The sequence below is a fragment of the Trachypithecus francoisi genome, unplaced genomic scaffold (assembly GCF_009764315.1).
Source record: "Trachypithecus francoisi isolate TF-2019V2 unplaced genomic scaffold, Tfra_2.0 Lachesis_group8, whole genome shotgun sequence".
NCBI lineage: Eukaryota > Metazoa > Chordata > Mammalia > Primates > Cercopithecidae > Trachypithecus > Trachypithecus francoisi.
The window spans coordinates 113,776,643-113,798,414 of NW_022681473.1; the positions used below are offsets into that span (position 1 = coordinate 113,776,643).

Sequence of the window (21,772 nt, forward strand, 5' to 3'; positions counted from 1 at the left end):
ATTTGAAGAAGTATGCACTTCTTCCAGTCTTTACAGATTGGCTCAGTTAACACATGTAAGGATTCTAGGTATGCTGCCAGGTAGGGTCTATGAGCAGGCTTATTACATGAGTCCTTAGGAGAGCTCGTTGGTGCCTAGGTTAGCAAGTGGAAGATCTTGGTGCCAGGTTGGTGCCTGGGTTACCAAGTAGAAGATCTTGGTGCCTGGGTCTAAGAGGGCTGGCTTAACAATGAAGTGAGCCAGGTGCCTGGGTCCACAGGAATTGGCCTTGTCCTGAGTCCACTGGCCTTATGCCAGGGTCCATTGGGGCATGCCTGGTGCCTGGGTCAGAGGCCATTCTAGCACTGGAGTGGGCATAAAGCCTAAACCCATAGTGGTGGATCTAGGTTCTGATCTGAAGGTATCATCTTGAAATCTGGTCTGGAAGGATGATCCTGGAGACTGGATTCATGTGGACCAGTCCAGTGCTGAGGTCTCCTGAAGTGGCCTTAGACCCTGGATCCACTGAAGCAGGCCTAGAACTTGGTGCCACTGGAAACTAGGGCTATAGGAGTCAGCCTGGCATTGGAGTGGACCTGGAGCCTGGGCCTGTGGGAGCGTGTATAGAACCTGAGTCCACAGGGACTAAAATGGCATTGGGGCAAACCTGCAGCATGGGGTTGCAGGTGATAGCCTGGAGTCTGGGCCTGCAGAGAGTAGTCTGAGTCCTGAGGCCACAAGGGAAAGTCTATAGTCTGGATGTTGGGGGACAGACTGATGGTTGACTCTGTGGGTGCAAACCTGGAGCCTAGGGCCATGGGGGCTGGCCCAGAGCCTGAAGCCATGGAGGAGAGCCTGATACTGGCATTCATGGGGTATGGGGAGTGGCTCATACAGGGTCTGCAGTGATATTGGGTGTTTATTTCACTTTCTTTACCCCATGCAGAGGCTATCTCTCTCCATGTTGTACTGCCTGGGCTTGGGGAAGAGGTGATATGGGTAATGTGAGACTATTCTTCCTACTCTCTTCAATCCATCTTTTCTTATTTATGTACTCCACGAAGGTTCTATAATCTCTCACCTGAATTCCTTAGCTCTTGTCAAGGTGTTTTCATGGATGGATAGTTGTTTAAATTGATGTTTCTGAAAGTGGTGATCATTTGAGGATCCTATATGGTCATCTAGCTAGTCACTTTTCCATTAGGTCCTTTTTAATACATTCTATTTCTCTGTTAAAATTATTTACATTTTCTTCTTGCCCATCTTTTTCTCTCATTTAATATATCTTAATAGTTATTTTGAAGTCATTATGTCATAATTTCAACATCTGGTCTGCTTCTATCACCTACTTTTTCCTGCTTCTTCATACATCACACAAATTTTTATTATATTCCCAACATTGTAGAAAGCATTATCTTCCCCTAGAGAGAGAACACTCTTTCTTTGTGAAGCAGATACACGGAGGAATTTATCACCAAGATCACATCACATTTGAGTAGGGTCAGGACTATTTTGAAGCTTTGGTTGGTTTAAGTTCAAAAAGTCTCTCTGTCTATGGCAAACTTGTTCTATCAACTGTGAAAAGTCTTGGCAGATATCATTAAAGTTCCTATTCGTCTTTGCTCACCTAAGAAGGGGGTCTTCCTTTCTGGAATTTGAGTTTCTTTTTATTCTGAATCCACACACCTCTCACATTATTTTAAAATATTTGACCATTTATACAAAAAATTAGCCAGGCATGGTGGCGTGTGCCTGTAATCTCAGCTACTCAGGAGGCTGAGGCAGAAGAATCGTTTGAACCCTGGAGGCAAAATTGCAGTGAGCCGAGATTGTGCCACCTCACTCCAGCCTGGGTGACACAGCGAGACTCTCAAAAACATAACAATAATAAATATTTGACTATTATTTTATCCATCTTTCTAGTTATTTCAAAGGCATGCATTGTTTCCAACAACTCATCACATTAAAACCAAAAGCCAGAAGTAACAGTATTCATTTCTGAAATGTTTTCTACAAGTATTTTCAAACATCTCTCTTAGAGTGTTTTTGTTTGTTTCCTAGCCATCTCCATTCTAAGCTTTTCTATATATATTATCTCAAATTGTATTTAACACAGCCAAACTCTAAGCTAAATCATATACTTTAGATTGATTATAGTTTGATTGAAGAGCTACTGTTTCTAATACTACAAAGAATCTTTTTTCTGAACTACTTGTTAATGATACAAGTTAATATGATGCCTCATTTCTGAACTCTTTCCTACGTGTTTCCTAAAAACAGAGATTTTTTTTCTTATAACTACAATACAATCATCACAGTCACAAAATTAGTATTGACAAATAACTATCATGTAATCCACAGACCTCATCCAAGTTTTATCAATTTCCCAGTAATATTTTTCATAGCAACATAATTCAATCTAGGATCATGATATTGCATTTATTTGCAGTGTCTCTTTAGTCTCCTTTAATCTGGAATAGGTTCACGGTCTTATTTTCATGGCTTTAATACTTTTAAAATTATAAGCTGGTATTTTATATAATTCCCCTCAAATTGGGCCTGCACAATGTGTCTACATGATTAGATACAGATTATAGATCTTTGACAAAAATTTCACAAAAGTGGTGCTGTGTTCTCAGTGCATTCTATCTAGGGACACATAATCTTATCTCTTTACTAGTGGTGTTAATTAATTACAATTAAAATGATTTCTCTTCTATAAAATTACTTATTTTCCCTTTGTAATTGCTAACTATTTTCTGGTGAGGTTCTCAGACTTTGTGAATGTCCCAGTATCTTTCCATTTTCACCAACAAGTTTTATCACCTACTAGTTTTATCATCTGTTAACACTAATAAGTTAGTGATAATCTTAGCATTTTTGCCTGAATTGATGAATTATTTCTAGGCATTTTTGTCAGATGGTGATTTTCCAATTTCAATACTCCTTCAACGTTTATTAGAAGGAATCTAATTTATTATCTGGCAATCTACTTAAAGGAAAAGTTTTTTCCTCTCCTTATCTACCTGTTTGATTACATAAGTACAAACTCATCATTCCTATTTTATTCAATGAGTCATAATGATCATTATAACATTTATTTTGATGCTCAATTTTGGCCAGTGAGAGTCCCTTTAAGCTTGATTCAATACCCTTTCACCTTTGCCATCATTCTTTGAACACTTACTTATTTCAGCCCTGGCCTAAATATTCCAGGCTCATTTTGTATTTTCCCTGCAAGGAGCCCTACCTACTTCTTCTTAATGGGAAAGGATATTTAGAAACCAAAATACAGGTGTTAGGTGTGCCCATTGCCATTGTGGTGTTACTGCTGTATATCCACTCCATGTTCAAAACTAGGGAATATGTGTACATACAGAAACATTATATTCTTGGCCAGGCGCGGTGGCTCATGCCTGTAATCCCAGCACTTTGGGAGGCTGAGGTGGGCGGATCATGCGGTCAGGAGATCGACACCATCCTGACTAACACGGTGAAACCCCATGTCTACCAAAAATACAAAAAATTAGCCAGGCGTGGTGGCAAGTGCCTGTAGTCCCAGCTACTTGGGAGGCTGAAGCAGGAGAATGGCATGAACCTGGGAAGCGGAGCTTGCAGTGAGCCGAGATCATGCCACTGCTCTCCAGCCTGGGTGACAGAGCGAGATTCCATCTCAAAAAATATATATATATATTCTTTGATAATCTGAATCTTTAAACCCTGCTCAATTTTGTTTCTACTAACAGTTCCTTTCTTCCTAAGGATCAAGTTCTATTTCGTGAAAGGAATTTTAATGACATATTCCCATATATCTGAGATATCCAAGGACTTAGGGAACCCTGGTGGACCCTGATTTTGTCTATGGCATGTTCCCTTTACTATCCTAGTGTTATGTGTTTTTGCAAAAGGATTTACAGAGCTTCATAAACTATACTGCTGCCTCCAATATGTCCTAACTGAAAGTTCAGAGTACTATGTTGATAGTTCTAAGCAAAGCCTTTTAAAATTAACCCAAGAATTCTAAGGCAGTCAACTTCAGCCTTCATGACTCACAGCCTCTTTTCAGTTGCTGTTCACAGCAACTGGGAGCTGTTTCCCCTGACTGAGGGCCAACCTGCCCCCACAAATCTGCATTAAAACCACAATATATAAGCAAATAGTACACCAAAAACCAAGACTAATATATTTCATGTGACACAACTGCACTTGTATCCATAAATCCACACACACACACACAAAATGTTTGAGATGGTGTCACACTGTCACCCAGGCTGGAGTGCAGTAGTACAATCATAACTCACTGCAGACTCAATCTCCTGGGCTCAAGCTATCCTTCCACCTCAGCCTCTCAAGCAGCTGGGAGTACAGTGCATGCCATCATGCCCAGTTAATTTTTGTATTTTTTGTAGAGACGGGGCTTCATCATATTACTCAGGCTGGTCTTTAACTCCTGAACTCAAGCAATTCACCTGCCTTGGCCTCCCAAAATGCTGGGATTACAGGCATGAGACACCAGGCCTGGCCAAGAGAAAAAAAATTAAGAAAAATAAAAATCAATTTTTCACTTAATTACGGATCATTTAAATTATACACAGAGAAGGACAGAGCAAGATGGTAGAAAAGAAGCCTATACCATTTGTCCCTCTAGTAGGATCACCAAATTTTAACAACTATATACACACAGAGAAACACCATCACAAGAACCAAAAATCAGGTTGTTCGAACAATCACAGTACCTGGTTTTAACTTTGTATCACTGAAAGAGGCATTAAATAGGGTAGAAGAGATAGTCTTGAATTGCTGAAACCACCATTCTCCCATCCTCTGGCAGTGGTCACGTGGCACAGAGACGCTGTGCACTTGCGGGAGTGAGATCACAGCAACTGAGGGACTTGGCATTGAACTCAGTGCTGTCCTGTCACAGAGGAGAGTGAAGCCATGCTGGGCTTAGCCAGTACTTGTGTACAGAGGGAACAATTTGGATCAGTCATAGCCAGAGGGGAATCACCCATCCCAGCAGCTAGAACTTAGCCAAAGTGCTTTGGGGTCCTAGGCAAAACTGAAAGGCAGTCCAGGACTCAAGGACTGCAATTTCTAGGGAACTCTGGTGCTGGGCTGGGCTCAGAGCCAGTAAATGCCATGAATCATTGCTTTTTTAGAACCTACTGCCAGCATCTTCATTCTGTCCATTTAAACTAATTAATCAACCCTGCATGAAAGAATCTACTTTCTATTTCTCAAGATGTTAAAGTATAGTATTCATTCTAATATTATAAAATTTGGGAGAAATCCCATCATACACATATTTAAAATATGTTTAAATTTATTTGTAGATTTAAATATTTAATTCTACTTATGTAAATACAACATTACACAAACTAATAAGCAGTCATAATCCTGGATATCAATAGGGATGAGACTAACCTTGGGATAATATTACATATGTGTGTATATAATTATAAGCTAAAAAATACATATCATAGTGCCTGTAGATTCTAATACATAGGATGGCTAAAATCATTTTTAAAATGTAAAACTAAAGTCAACCAATAATAATTCAGTGATTATTGTTATTTCATAACTTATTTTTGTTAAGAAAACTACAGTGATGATCTGAAAGTCTTATCTCTCCTTAACATTTTTTGTTACAGGGCTGTGCCAATAGATTAAAAACAATCAACTTTTATCAATGGATATGTAGAATACAAGGTGATATTTGAATATTTTTGAGGACTGGGCATCCCTCACATGCTGTCTTAATTCATTTTCTGTCACTACAACAGAACTGGGTAATTTACAATGAGCAGAAATTTATTCAGCTCATGGCTCTGGAGTCTGAAAATTCCAAGAACACGATGCTGGCCTCTGATGAGGGCCTTCTCACTGCATCATAACATGGCGGGAGATCAAGCAAGAACACAAGACAGAGAGAAGAAATCAGGCCAAACTCATCCTTTTTAGCAGGAGCCCACTCCTGCAATAACTTACCCACCCTCATGATAACAGCATCAATCCATTCACGAGCTCAGCACCTCTTAAGTGCCCCACCTTCCAATATCGTTACATTAGCAATGAAATTTCAACATGAATTTTGGAAGGGGATATTTAAACAACAGCACGTGCCAAGAGACAGAGTAACTGGCCAACACTCAGCCAAGTGTGATCAAGGAAAGATTATTAGAAACTTTGTAGCTTAAGCCGTGTTGTTGTCAGGAGTAGCTGTGCAGCAGTTTCCCAAAAATGGTGACAAGCACTGTGACTCTCATGTCTAGTACATTGACTATTTCTTTCACATAAGTCAGAGTTTCTAATGCTTTCTAATTTCACATTGACTTTCCCAAACCCCTTCTTAATATAAGCCCTACCTACAACTGCCCCCCCGCCTCAAATGCTTTCCTACTCTCCTCTCAAATCATTCTCCCAAAATTTCTGGTAACTTTCTCCCTATTTTTATCCAATCTACTTTCTCCTGATCTTCCCCCAGAAGCTCTACCATAAAAACTACTTTGCTTCCTTTGCAAAATACTTTAGAATTCTAACTTCAGGCCAGGTTTAGCATCACAACTTAAGGGCAAGTGGAGACTGCCAGGTGGTACCAGGTAGCAAAGACTGAGGAATCCAACCAGAAGGCAGAGTTGAGGTTTTTCTGACCTAGATATTTACCCTTGCCTGTTAATGGAAACGCGGACATTGGAAAGACAGAGCTTCCATAGGTGGATATGCTGGAATAGAGAAGAGAGTGGTTTGGGGGAAAATGTAAGATGATGGTATTACCATTGGGTGAAAAAAAAGGCCAAGACTACAAGGAGATATAGTCTAACAACCTTAATCATTCATAATTATATGAACCATACACTATTTCATCCTAAGGCTCTGCTCCAAGAATCCTTGTAATATCTAAATTATCTCTGCCAGTATTACACCTGTTTTGATTAATGCAACAAGTCGTTTCTCTCAGAAGGTCGTGGAATACTTGGACCATTCCCTCATCACAGGGCCTGCAAGACAGTGTTGTATAACGGAACAGATACCTCCCTAAAGGGAAGAAAGGCAAATGTGGTCAGTTTGCCTCATTTCATCACCTTCCTACCAATGACCTCTCTCCAGTACCTCCTCAGTTTTCTGTAGACTGGAATAAGCCCCTAGACTATGTCTGCATCTTGTCTACGTCTCTCTAGCCATGACCAGGCAGAAGACACCTGCCTCCCATACAGGCCCCCGTACCCAGGTCTGTGTATGGTGAATCCCACTTCCCACCCTTTCCCATGATTCCAGATTCCCTCCACAACTTGGCTCCAAGGATTGTGGGCACCACTGGTGACATTTTGTGTCTCTCTGTAACACCACCCCCCACCACCTACCTGTAGTGAGATCACTAAAGTAATAGTGATCTGTGGCACAACTCCTGTTTGTCGAATATAAATTAAACTTCCAGCAACTTTTCATGCCACCGTGGCAAATGGATCCATCAAAGTGTTCACAGGAATTGCAAAATCGAACCCCTGAAAAAGAGAGGCACTTTAAAGAACAGCACTAGGGAAAGTGATTCTGCTTCAGAAGTCTCTTCCCACCCGGAAACATTTATATCGAGGTGGTGCAAACCTCATGAGAAGAAAGTTGACGCTAGTCCTGGCCTCTGTCAGGGGACCTTAATCCCTTGATTGGGTAACAGCTATGACCCCCAAAGAAGTCAGGGACCCTCCCAAGTCTAGGCAGGAAAGAAGACACTGGAGTATTGAGTGGGGAGAGGACAATGTGTAGAGAACTCAAGAATGTCTCCCTCACTGTGGCATTATTTATCCAAAAACGACAAACCAACTACACCGTACATTTCCATGTCAGGACTCTGTCTCCTGTGAAGAGAAGAAAAACTGTTCTTAAATGATTTCACAGCAGCCCCAAAACCCAAGTGTAGAAACCCCTTTCTCCCACTCCATACATATCTCTCACCACCCATTCGTGTGTCCCTCTCCAGAGCTTACCCTCATCCATGAAGAGCACTACGAACATGCCCAGTAGAAGCAACCGGAACATCCTGGGGCCTTTTCCTGAGAACATCCCAGTGAGAGGTTCCAGCTTTATTTATTCTCATCACCTGCCCTCAGGCATCCCACTACAACGTTCCCAGAACAGGGTACATCCTGTCTTTGTTTGCATTCCTCCGGCTACTTGGAACTCAGCCCACCCAGACACCCCGTTTCATTTTATCATAAGATATTAATTCATATTGGCATAGAATCTCTTTGGTTATGTTTTCATATGTTGGTCTACACAGAACATTTCTAACTCCACATCCACATGACCTCCTTTCACATATAATAAAGCTGGGATCACTAAGCACCTATGAAAGAGTCCGTCCTTTTCGGGCACCACACCACCCTGGGTTATCGCCTCGGCATGACCTCCAGTGGGACTTTGCCCCTCACAGTGAGGCATCAGGAACAGAGCCCAATACTCCAGATATGGTCTGACTGCTCAGTGTAGAAGACATCGTTGACGGATGGGATGAACAGGACAGGCCAGGAAAAAGTGGGGAAGACATGAAGACCATCTCAGCTTCTCCTGAGCTTTATTCATCCATTTCTGTCAAGGAAGGCAGAGATGATAAATGATTCCAGTGGGAGAGATTTACACTGCTGTTATGGAGAGGAAAGGGGAGATCTATTTGGACTGATCTTTGGAAAGGGTATGTAGAGGGAAAGTTAGAGAGGAAAGTTAGGGAGATTAGCTTTCCTATTGGTTCTTGGACTTTTCCTTACTTCCTCCAGAAGATGTCATACTTTCCTGCCACCCTTCTTTCTGCTCTCAGCTGCCACTTTCTCCATGAGGCATTTCCTGGCCACCATATACATAAAAGACCAAAACTCCCTAACTACACTTCCTTGTCCCTTCTCTCCTCAGTTTGTCTCCAGGGTACTCAACTCAATTTGTGCTTCTATAACTTTTCCTTATGTGTGTGCATTTTCTTTCTCTTCCCTCACAAGATGAAAACTCTATGAACACCTAAGTTTCAAGGGTTGCATTCATTGCTTTAACCATAGTACCCATAATTATGCCCTGTACACATCAGATCATCAGACATATTTGATGAAAAGATTAATAGCGTTACTGGATACTGGTAACCTGAGAGGCACAACGGAAGGGTACAAAAGTCTTTATATTGACAGTCCCTAATTCCACTTGACATGATGAAATTCCTAGCCTTAACCTTGCAGTTGGCAGTCACTACAGAGAAGACAGGCAATGGTAATGGCAGATTTCCTTGTGGTGAATGCTGAGTGAGGGTCGGGCCCATTTATCTGAGTGGACTCATTCCCATAGCTCGACATGTGCTACGTGCTACATGTCAAGTACGATCCCTCACATAATCCTGACTATGAAGGCACTCCCCACACACCTGGGATGGAAGTCCAAGTATGCTGCCCACTTGCTGTGTGACCCTCAACACGTTACTTAGCCTCTCTGTGCCTCTGTGACCTAATAGGTAAAAATAAAACCATCACAGGTATATCTGAGGTAGTTGTTAATAAATTTACACAAGGGAAAGGGGAGAAAACAAACATTTGTTAAGGCTCTACTTGGGGTTAGGCATTCTTCTGGGCATGTTACTCACCTGACATCTTTGAATTTTCTGAACAACCTTGTGGTTTAGAAGTAGTTGACCTCATCTTACAGATGATGACCAAGGATTCTTGAAGTTGAAGTGTTTTTCCTAAGGTAACAAGGTGTTCATCTGTCTGATTAAACAGGACATTATCAATCCATTTCACCACAAGGTTTACAGTCTGGAGAAGGGTTCCCAGAGCTGGAGCTCCAGGTGGGTCTGCCTTAGAATCATCAGGACAATGGTGGGGGGAGAGAAGTAGAATGAGTAAGAAAAAGGTCTCAATCAAAGAAAAATGGGCCTTTCTCTGTCTGGCAGAGACAATACTCATCAGCAAACCCCATTGAGACTAAGGGGTTCCAAAGCATGACTAAGATCTAGGATTTATGTGCCTTTGTCAGAGAAGCAATTCCCATGGGGACCACCTTTATGGATCGTGCATTTGGAACATGTGAGACACAGGCAGCAATCCATGACCATAAGCCCCAGAGGGTCTGAGCTGGGAACATCAAGCAGAGGCCTCCAGGCCTTTTTCCTGGCCTAGGAAGACACTCCTGCGTAATGACTTGGGCACCCAATTATTACACAGGTGGGTGTGAATTACAGACTCCACCCAACCCAAGTCTCTCTCTTATAGTTCATCCAAGGCATTTTGAACAATGTTTTCCCAGAATAAAAGTAACAGAAATTTTGAAGATACTTTAAACTTATTGATAAATGAAAATCCCCATTGTGCTCCTAATTCTGAGAAACGCAGTGTGACTACTTCACCATAGCTGCTTCCAATATAACTTCTGTAAATGTATCACACACAACCCCATGTGAATAAGCACTATCACGGTTAACATCACACATGTGATACTCTGATTTTTGCACTTAATATTTTATTGTGGAATTTGTCCCCTTAAATCACTCTCCCTCCCAGAATGTGAGGCCCAGAATTGGGCAGGAGATTCAGGAGCCCATCACCTGATAAACTCCTGTGAAAAGGCTGATGCCCCAGTTCTGACTTCCAGCCTCAGCCACAGCTTCAACTGGCTGCTCAGCCTATCGACACCTCACTCTACCAGCCTAATGTGGACTGCAGAAAGGCCTTGGACCCTTGGGGCCACCTCTCCCTCCCAGAGAAAGGAGGCTGTGTTGTCCAACTTGCCCTTTCTTCCCCACCTTTCATATCTGAGCCTCCGGAACTTTCCCAGCCCTGCCCCAAGTCCTCTCCTGGGGCCCAGAGCCTGTACCTTCTCCCCTCCATGCCTGGCTCCTGCCCAAGACTTTGACATTCCTCTCTGCTCCTTCCTATACCAGGAGTTATAGTCCATGCTGCCCTGCCCTGTCCTGTCCTGTCCTGTCCTACTCCTGTCCTGCCCAGAGGCACAACTTGCACCCATCCTTTATCCCTACAGAGAGAGGAGAAGGTGGTAGATTTGAGACCAAATTAGGCTCCTTGTAGTCACCCCAGAGTTGTGTTCACTTTGCCCCTTTAGGAAAACGAAGGAAAACAAAATAAAAACAAAAGTCCCCAAAAGAAAGCTTCCTGCACTCAGCAAGATACCACTTCTGCCAGCTCCAAAGGAGAAGTGCCCCGGTCCTGCTCGGTAGGGAGGAGACCCAAAAAGCAGAATCACCATGGTTCCAGTGAGTCAGCGAGACGGTGGAGACCGGCCTGATGGCCAGGCTCTATTACAGCCTCCTCACAGGCAGAGAAAGGAAGCATGTGGCCAGGGTATGGTCACATTTCTTCTCCATGACAGTTTCTTCTCCATGCCATCTGGTCTGTGTCAGACTAGACATCTGTATCTCAGACTTGACAGGATTTAGGAGCCTAGACAACTAGGTCTCCTGACTTAGGCTTGCCTCAGACCCAAGCTCCCTCTAGCAGCCAAGAGAAACCCCAGGGCATTACCCTGCCTGTCTTGATACCCCCCAGAAACCCTTGACCCCACCCCCCCATCTCTTTCATGGCCAATCCACATCAGCCTGCTGACCAAGCCCCATTTACGCTCCTCTTAACCGCCCTCCAAGCTTTCTTCAGACTGCCTTGAAGGTACCACGGAAGGTGCCATTTTACCATATGCATAAAAGAGAGAAGTTGGGCATGGAAGCAATATAGCCCAATGCCTTTATTTTACACATAAGAAACAGGGCTCAATTAAAATGTCACCCCAATATAAAGGCAGAGGAAAACCATGACCCATGTCTTCTTAGTCATCAGGCCACTGACCATGTTGGCAGGTGAGGGAGGCATGGAGTATGAATTGGGCATCAGATACGAATTCTGAGTCACTTCCTTCCATTAGTTCAGCTCCTGCCACATGCCTGGCATAGGGTGTAACTTACTGACCTGGGTGAAAGGAACCCCATAGCCCTGCTCCTATGGCTTTGCCTCATTTGAGTCACCAGGATGTCAGTCTCTGGAGGGTGAGAGGGTTTTCCCCTGAGTCCCTCCGTCCGGCCTTATTCCAGCCTTCTCACCAGCCTCCTGCCTTCGACGTGTGACGGTAGCACAGCACCTTTGGGAGTGACGAGCATAGGGATGGGGGATTCCTGCAAGCCACCGCCAAACAGCAGTTCTGGAGCTGTTTCCACGGCTGCAGCTTTAGCAGATCTCCTCACTTGCCCTTCCCACTGCAGGCTGCTGGGACACTGACAAGTCAGGCTGGAGAGGAGGGACTGGATGCTGCAGCTCCCTAGCTGTGACCTCTGCCTGTCCTCCCCTGCCTGAGAAAACCTTTGTGTAAAGCACATGAGAGTGATAACGTTGATCTTAGGTTCAGACAAATGTATTATAAAGTTATTCTGGGAAAAGGAGGGCCCACTGCCATGCAACATAACTTTGTGGGATTCATTATTTCTATTTCACCAAGTAAAAGTGAACCAAGTACTCTGCCATCTATTCTCCCAAAGGCCAAAATGTAAGGACATAACCGAGGTAAAATCATGAAACACTTGGTATTTGGGATTCCCAGGAGCCACACAGACTCACTAACCAGAGAGTAGGTCTTCAGTCAGCACTGGCCACTCTCAGCAGTCACTTGTCCAGGGCGAGGAGTGACCCAGGGCCTATAGCTGATGTTCTCGCATGGGAAGGGAAAGACCTGGCAATGGTCTTGCCTGCAGGAGCGACCTCTGAAAGGTCAACTACCATCACGGATGAGATTTTGCTCGCATGTTGGAGTGGGCAAGAGATCAAGAACAGTTTCTTCTAGATGGCCTTTGAAGTCAGGAGCTCAAGTTCAGAACAGATTGGTTTCTCTCAGATGGGTGAGCAGCTTAGAAGTTAGCTGAACTCTGATTCACTAAGATAGAGTAAGAGCTCGACCTGTACAACCCAGGGTAATCTAAAGACAGAGATACATTCAGAGGAATGTGTAGATCCCAAGAAGGAGCTCCACTAAAGGTTCTGGGGATGCTCACCTTGTATCTTTCCCCATCTGCAGGTCTTCCTTCTCTTGGGGATTTTCTGGGAGCCTCTAAGTGCCTTGCCAGATTCCAAACTCCTAGGCATAAGTGGTTTTCTTCTAGGAGAATGCCTATAGCAGCTGTTCCAGGAGTATTAGAGGAGAACCTGTTCCCAGATCAAACCCACAGTCAGGCACAATTACCGAAATTTTGAATGCTAAGTCAATTCTACCAATCCTACTCTGCTATTCCAAAGGCCTTATCTTGAGTACTCTCATCTCTTTCTATCTTAGGACGACAAAACTCCTTAACGCTTCCCATAGCAAGTGATTGAAAGAGGACATCCAGGTCAGAGAATGGCCCTGATCACAAAGGGGCACAATCCTTGAATGCTATAATAATGACATCCGTAACAACTCCCGCTGTGCTGCTTACCTTCCTGGGCCTCACCCAGTGATACTATTACACCCTCTGCTTTTTCTCCCTGCCTCTACCTTTCTGACCTTTCTTTCTTGACAGGGCCTTTCTCTCTAATAATGTGGCTTTTCCCACTGAAACCAGGGGGCAGCAAAGGTGGGATTAAAGACAGTGTTTGTCCCCTTGCTCAACTACGGCCAGAGGGGAAGACTTCTAACCCACAAATTGTTCCTATTATCATAAATAACAAGTTCTACTCTAGGTCAAGAAAGCCATCTAAGTGTCAAAACCATTTACTATTTGGACAGCTGAGTTTCATACATTTAAAGCAGCTGTCTTGGGAAATTTGGTTGCATAAGAAAGAGGGGATGGTCTGATAACCATTATGTTGAGTCACAAATGTTTGTGCACCTGGAAGAGCAGCTCCCCATGCCTACCTTTCTGATATGTGATGTGTGAATAAGAACTATCTTGTTCCTTCCCTTCTCTCAAGTAGAATAGTTAAGAATATCCAGCTTTGAAAGGAGGTTCAAAAAACTAGAGTTTTAGAATTTCTGCCAGATTTTTGTGCACCCATTGGTTGGCAGTCAGCAGGAGAGACTCTGTTGCTTGAAAAAGATAGAACTGTTGGTCCCATTTTTCTGTGTATCTGAGGCCACTGGACATGGTTGCAGAGGAGGAGAAGGAACAAAGTAGGGTTTACTATCATTCTGCATAATACAGTTCTTACAGTTGGCATACATTTATGTGGATTACAGTGTTACTTAAAGGAATGTGTCCCATCTTAATTCTGATCTAAACTGACTGCATTGCCTCTGAGAATCTATTTTTTGGAGAGTGATAAGCTCATATGTGCACAGGTGTATGCGTTTATGTGTGTACAAGAGTGCGTACATACCATTAATTTCCTGCTGAATGACCAGGAAGATTGAGAAGAGACATGTGCACCTTATGTTGATGGGTGATCTTAAAGGGCAGGGATCTTGGCACAGCATCACCATCATGGGCTACTTCAGCAGGTACAAAGACCCAAACTCCTTCTGAATGGCACGGTGAAGGGGTACACCTTTGGACCATAGATTTTTCCCATTGTTCTCCCCTAGGTTACAGAGGTTCTTGTCCTTAAATCCAATCCCTATTCATGCCTGAATAATTCCATTTGGGAGCAATAGTATGTGGATTATCATGCATCAGAATGTACACTGGTGGGGAGAAAGCGGGCCTGTTCTTCCTAAGAGCAGGAAGTAGGGCAACTGAGGGGACCTTTTCTAAAGTATAGTGGGAATTTATACTATGGAAGGTTTAAGGGACACAAACTTTCATACAGACAACCGTAACTAGGAATTGGGGTTTGCATGGGCACCACCTGTGACTGGGGGTTTCTGTTTGCTTTTGTGTTTGTTTTTATGTTCTTGTCCTTCTAACCATGGGAGAGGCATAGTAAGTGTAGAGTTTGAAATGTTTTATTTCTCATTAAACCAATTTTTCTCAACATTTTGATACCGTAAAGTCTTAAACATCCATACAACCCTTTATTGTGGTGTCACTAGTAAGAAAGGAGTAGGGCAAGAGAAGTGTGGTCCTCTGCACTTTTTTCCACTGAGTCCCACACCATGACAGCAGCATCTCATCAGGAGAACATCATGCTTCAGACCATCTGGTTTCCAATCCCAGCTCTGCCTCTTACTGATTATGTGATCGTGCCTAAGTTGGTTAACTTCTCCATGCCCATACTAATTATGTATAAAATTATACTAATTATAATATATACTTACATGAAGTATAATTATTTTTTAAATAATTATACTAAGCTCATGGGAATTTTGTGATGATGAAATGGGATGATGGAGGTAAATGGTGTGGAACAGGGTCCACAACAGGAAAGTGTTCACTGGAGGTTTCTGGTTATGATTAGCATATGGAGAGTCAGTAGCCAAAGAATACCAGGAAGTGTCTAGGATCAAATTGAATAGAGGTTGTATTAGTTTGCTAGGGCTGCCATAACAAAATATCACAGACTAGGTGGCTTAAAAAACAAAAATGTATTTTCTCACAGTTCTGCAGGCTGGAAATCCAAGCTCAGGGTGCCAGCAGGGCTGTTTTCTCCTTTGCTTGCAGGTTGCTGCTCTCTCCCTGTGTCCTTACAGGGTCTCTCCTCTGTGAAAGCACATTCCTGGTATCTTTCACGCTTCTTATAAGGACACCAATCTTATTGGACTAGGTCCCATCCATATGCCCTCATTTAGCCTTAATCACCTCTTTAAGGCCCTATCTCCAAATACAGTCACATTCTAATGTATTGTGGGTTACAGGTTCAGCATATGAATTTGGTGGCAACACAATTCAATAACAGGGATCCTGGTTGGAGCTAAGTTTAACATGGAACATCAACTACAGTGCTTCACTGGCATAAACGTGCACATAATAATACAGATTACCTTTGCTCTCAAATATACTCACAAGAAGCACAGAGAAAGCCTGGACAGCAGCAGTTTGCATTGCTTGTAAATGAAGTCACTGAAGTGTTAGAGGCAGTCAGCCCTGAGGCAGAGAGGCAGCCAGGCATGAGAGAGAGCCTCTGGAGCCTGGATTGAGCGCTGCCTACAGTTTCAAAGCAGCCTTACAAAGAGTAGCAGAAATTCACATGTTCATCGAGTACACATGGACATACAGAAAAGGAAAAATAGGCACGAGGACCTACTTGAGCGGGGAGGAGAGTGAAGATCAAAAAACTGCCTATCGGCCGGGCGCGGTGGCTCAAGCCTGTAATCCCAGCACTTTGGGAGGACGAGACAGGTGGATCACAAGGTCAGGAGATCGAGACCATCCTGGCTAATACGGTGAAACCCCGTCTCTACTAAAGAATACAAAAAACTAGCCGGGCGACGAGGCGGGCGCCTGTAGTCCCAGCTACTTGGGAGGAGGAGGCAGGAGAATGGCGTGAACCCGGGAGGCGGAGCTTGCAGTGAGCTGAGATCCGGCCACTGCACTCCAGCCTGGGCGGCAGAGCCAGACTCCGTCTCAAAAAACAAAAAAAAAAAAAACAAAACTGCCTATCTGGTACTATGCTCATTACCTGGGTGACAAAATAATCTGTACACCAAACCCCGGCAACACGCAATTTACCCGTGTAACAAACCTGCACACATACTCCCTGAACCTTAAAAAAAAAAAAAAAGTTAGAAAGAAAAAAAAATAAATTAACATATTCAGTTTCTAACTATTAGAAAGAAAAAGTTCTCTGCCTAGGTATTGAGGCTGGAAAAATGGTTATGGAGGCAGAGAAAAGGGAGCCACACAATACAGTTTGGGAATTCAGCACATGTTGGTAGAAGTGATGGCTGATGGTTTTCATAGCAAAACATCATTACAGAAACTTAGATTTCTAAAGAAGAGCTCTAAAAAAAACTCACTGATAATTTAAGAGAAGAAAGAAAGAAGAAACATTACATTGGCATGAAGCTGAGATGTGCTCCAATCTTGTAGTATGACATTCTATCCCATAAAATCCACCCCTCACTGCACAAATTAAGATTTCAAGCATTCTTCTCATTTGACTATATATAGGAGTGCAAAAGACTTAATGTTAGTAGCTGACTGCTTAACAATAATTGAAGAAAGTTTTAATAATATGGAGAATATCATGGACTTCAAAAGTGCATTTTTGAATGGTTTTAAAATAAAAAAGAAAAGCCTTCATATATGAAAAACATTCATATAAAATATTTAAACATTCATATAAAACAGTGGGGGTAGAAGGCAATAAAGAAAAAAGCCATACAACAGAAACTAGCAACAAAGTTGTAACCATTGTTTCTGGGTCTTCTAAGCCTTCTAAGGAAATCTGTGCTGCGTACAGTTCTTGGTATCTAAGCAGTCATGTCTCACACCACGGGAGCACATGACCCTTTATAACTTCATAAAATGGAATTCTATAGAATGGAAGATTAGGAAGAGAAACAAAAATAGAGTAAAGTTTTTAAAGTAGTCTGAATCTGCTCAAGGAAATATTTTATGCTTGAAGCAAAATCTCTTGGGATCATTGAAAACCACATTCAGAGATTAATCATGTTGCATTATTTCCCAGCCAAATTATATTTCATATTTTTAAACATGTTTAAGCTTCCATTTACATTTTTCATAAGATATTATATAGTTGTTGCAAATTTTAATCAATACAGAAATGTGAAAAAGAAGTTGATGTTCTTGTCCACCCACCCTCAAATCACACACTTGCAAGATAACCAGTTTATACTATTGTCACACCACATTACATCAGTTGAAATTTTAGTTCCTGAGCCAACTACTGTAACAGGAATCCCTTTCAGCGAAGGAGTGGGGACCCTCTAGCAGCCCTGGCCTTTGAAACACTGTCTCTCCCGCCCCCTTCTGGACAATGCTTTGATTGCCACAGGATGAGGCTGCTCTTGCTGGTTTATTTCAGCAGAGAAACAGAGGCTCTGCCTGCCTCAAGGCTTTCATTCTTTCAGCAATATTTATTGATCCCACTTCTGGATTCCAGGCACTGTCCTAAGAGCTGGAAAAACCATGATAGATATGATAGATGAGGTTTCTACTGTCATGAAATGTACAGGCAAGTAAACAAGTAAAAGAATAAAGTGTAACATATGCTATGAACAAACCCAAGAGCATACTGGCAAGGAGAACTAAGAAATACAGCTGCAAGAAATCATAGATGACACAAACAAATGGAAAAACATTCCAGGCGCATGGATTGATTGGAAGAATCAATATCATTAATATGGCTATACTGTCCAAAGTGATCTACAGGTTCAATGCTATTCCTGTCAAACTACCAACATCATTTTTCACAGACATAGAAAAAACTACTCTAAAATTCTAATGGAACTAAAAAAGAGCCCAAATAGCCAAACCAATTAATTCTAAGCAAAAAAGAACAAAGCTAGAGGTATCATTACCCAGCTTAAAAAATACTACAACACTACAGTAAGCAAAGCAGCATGGTACTGTTACAAAAACAGACACACAAACCAAGGGAACAGAATAGAGAACCCAGAAATAAAGCCACACAACACACCTACAGCCATCTGATCTTCAAAAACGTCGACAAAAACAAGCAACGGGGAAAGGACTCCCTGTTCAACAAACTGTGCTGGGATAACTGGCTAGCCACGTGCAGAAGAATGAGAGGGTACTTGTGCAGGTTTGTTATTACATGGGTATATTGTGTGATGTTGAGGTTTAGGGTACAAATAATCCCATCACCCAGATAGTGAGCGTATTATCCAATAGGTAGTTTTTCAGCCCATGTCCCCTTTCCCTTCCCCTTTCTAGTCATCCCCAGTATCTACTGTTCCCATTTTTGTGTGCATGTGTACCCAATGTTTAGCTCCCACTTTTAAGTGAGAGCATGTAGTATTTGGTTTTCTGTTCCTCGCCTACCTTTCACCATATACTGATTTCCTTTCTTTTGGGTACACGCCCAGCAGTGGGATTGCTGGATCATATGGTAACTGTATTTTTAGTTTTTGAGGAACCTCTAAACTGTTCTTTATAGTAGTTGTACTAATTTACATTCCCACCAACAGCATATGAGAGTTCCTTTTTCTCCACATCCTTGCCAGCATTTGTTATTGCCTGTCTTTTGCATATAAGCCATTTTAACTGGGACGAAATGATATCTTATTTTAGTTTTGATTTGCATTTCTCTGATGATCAATGATGTTTAGCAAGTTTTATATGCCTGTTTACCATTTCTATGTCTTCTTTTGAGAAATGTCTGTTCAAATTTTTGCCCATTTATTGAAAGGATTATTAGGAATGTTCCTATATAATTGTTTGAGCTCTTTATATATTCTGGTTATTAATCCTTTATCAGAGGGGTAGTTTACAAATATTTTCTCCCATTCTGTAGTTGTCTTTTCACTTTGGTGTTTCCTTTACTGTGCAGATGATTTTTACTTGATGTGATGCCCTTTATTTTTGCTTTTTTGCCTGTGCTTGTGGGGATTGCTCAATAAATTTTTGCCCAGACCAGTGTCATGTAGACTTTCCCCAATGTTTTCTTGCAGTAGTTTCATAGGTTCAGGTATTAGATTTAAGCCTTTAATCCATTTTGATTTGATTTTTGTATGTGGGGAGAGACTGGGGTCATTTTTCTGCATATGGATATCCAGTTTTCCCAGAACCATTTATTGAAGAGACTGCCTTTTCCCCAGTGTATGCTCTTGACAACTTTGTCAAAAATGAGTTCACTGTAGGTGCATGGATTTGTTTCTGGGCTCTCTATTCTGTTTCATTGATCTATGTGTCTATTTTTATGCCAGTACCATGCTGCTTTGGTGACTATAGCTCTGTAGTATAATTTGAAGTCAGGTAATATAATTTCTCCAGTTTTGTACTTTTCACTCAGGATAGCTTTGGCTACTCTTGGTCTTTTGTGGTCCCATATAAATTTTAGGATTGTTTTCTCTGTTGCTCTGAAGAATGTCATTCATATTTTGATAGGAATTTAATTGAATCTGTAGATTCAGCGAATTTATAGATTGCTTTGGGTAATACAGACATTTTAACAATACTGATTCTTAGAGTCCATCAACATGGAATAACTTACCATTTTTTTGGTATCCTCTTCAATTTATTTCAACAGTGTTTTATAGTTTTTATTACAGAGATATTTCACTTCTTTGGTTAAGTCCCAGGTATTTAATTTTATTTGTGGCTATTGTAAATGGGATTATGTTCTTTATTTCTTTTTTAAATTGTTCACTTTTGGCATATAGAAATGCTACTGACTTTTGTATGTTGATTTTTTATCCTGCGACTTTATTGAATTTGACAGTTCTAATAGTTCTTTGGTGGAGTCTTTAAGATTTTCTAAATGTAAGATCATCTCATCTACAAACAAGAATAATTTGACTTATTTCTTTCTAATTTGAATGTCCTTTATTTCTTTCTCTTCTCTGATTGTGCTAGCTAGGACTTTCACTACTATGTTGGATAACAGTGGTGAAAGTGGGCATCCTTGTCATGTTCCAGTTCTTAGAGAAAAGGTTTTCAGTTCCTCCCCATTCACTATAATACTAGCTGTGGGTTTGTCTACAGCTTTTATTATGTCGAGGTATGTTCATTCTATAAACAGTTTTTTGAAGGTTTTTATTATAAAGGAATATTGAATTTTATCAAATGCATTTTCAGCATCAATTGAAGTGACTGTGTGATTTTTGTCCTTCATTCTGCTGATATGATGTACCACACTGGTTGATTTCCATATGAACTATCTTTGCATCCCAGGAATAAATTCCACTTGGTCATAATCAATGCTGTTTTTAATGTGTTGTTTAATTCATTTTTTCCAGTATTTTGTTGAAAACTTTTGCATCAATATTCATTGGAGTTTTTTGGTTTTTTTTTCCCCCTTGATATGTCTTTGTCTGGTTCTGCTGCCAGGGTAATTAGCAGCCTCCTAGAATGAGTTTGTCCTCTATTTTTGGGAATCGTTTGAGTAGGATTGGTATTAGTTCTTCTTTAAACGTTTGGTAGAATTCAGCAGTGAAGCCAATCAGGCCCTGGGCTTTTCTTTCCCAGGAGATGTATTTTTTTTTAATTGCTTTGATCTTTTTATTTGTTATTGGTCTGTTTCGGTTTTGGATTTCTTCATGGTTCAATCTTGGTAGATTGTATGTGTCTAGGAATTTATCCACTTCCTGTAGATTTTCCCATTTGTTGGTATACAGTTGCCCATAGTAGCCACTAATGATCGCTGAAATTTGTGTGGTATCAATTGTAATGTGTCCTTTTTATCTCTGATTTTGATTAAGTCTTCTCCCTTTTTTTCTTTGTTAGTCTGGTTAAAGATTTGTCAATTTTATCTTTTCCCAAAACCAACTGTTTGTTTCATTGACCTTTTGTATTGTTTTCTTTATTTCAAATTTATTTATTCCTGCTCTGATCTTTATTATTTATTCTACTAATTTGGGGTTTGGTTTGCTGTTGCTTTTCTAGTTCTTTAAGATGCATTTTTAGGTTGTTTATTTGAAGTTTTCCTTCTTTTTTGACATAGGCACTTATAGCTAGATATTTCCCTCTTAGTATTGCTTTCACTGTATCCCACAGGTTGTGGTATGTTGTGTGTTGTGTTTCCATTTTATTTGTGTCCAAAAAGTGTCCATTTTCTTCTTAATTTCTTCATTGACCTACTGGTCATTCAGGAGCATATTGTTTAATTATCATGTATTTGTATATTTTCCAACATTCCTCTTATTTTTGTTTTTATTCCTTTGTGGTCAGAGAAGATGTTTGGTATTATTTCAATTTTTAAAAAAATGGTTTAAGATTTGTTTTGTAACCTAACATATAGTCTATCCTTGAGAATGGTCCACGTGCTGAGGA

General features: G+C 41.3%; 1 protein-coding gene across 3 annotated transcripts in view; it reads right to left on the reverse strand.

Annotated features, from left to right (window-relative positions):
• The window catches only part of PATE2 (prostate and testis expressed 2), a 100,167-nt gene that overhangs the window by 35,778 nt on the left and 42,617 nt on the right, over positions 1 to 21,772 (reverse strand). For 2 of the 3 annotated variants that reach the window (XM_033205305.1, XM_033205304.1), the window contains exons 2-6: positions 12,998 to 13,148; positions 9,593 to 9,691; positions 8,321 to 8,562; positions 7,962 to 8,092; positions 7,341 to 7,832 (exon numbers count right to left, since the gene is read on the reverse strand). Coding sequence is in view for 1 of the 3 variants with exons in the window: in XM_033205303.1 (XP_033061194.1) it covers positions 6,845 to 7,014; positions 7,341 to 7,481; positions 7,809 to 7,832; positions 7,962 to 8,037 (411 nt within the window). In the remaining 2 variants the exon portion in view is untranslated. Of the gene's footprint in view, positions 1 to 4,469; positions 7,015 to 7,340; positions 7,833 to 7,961; positions 8,093 to 8,320; positions 8,563 to 9,592; positions 9,692 to 12,997; positions 13,149 to 21,772 lie in introns of those variants that run through there. The other variant, XM_033205303.1, reaches the window with a different exon arrangement.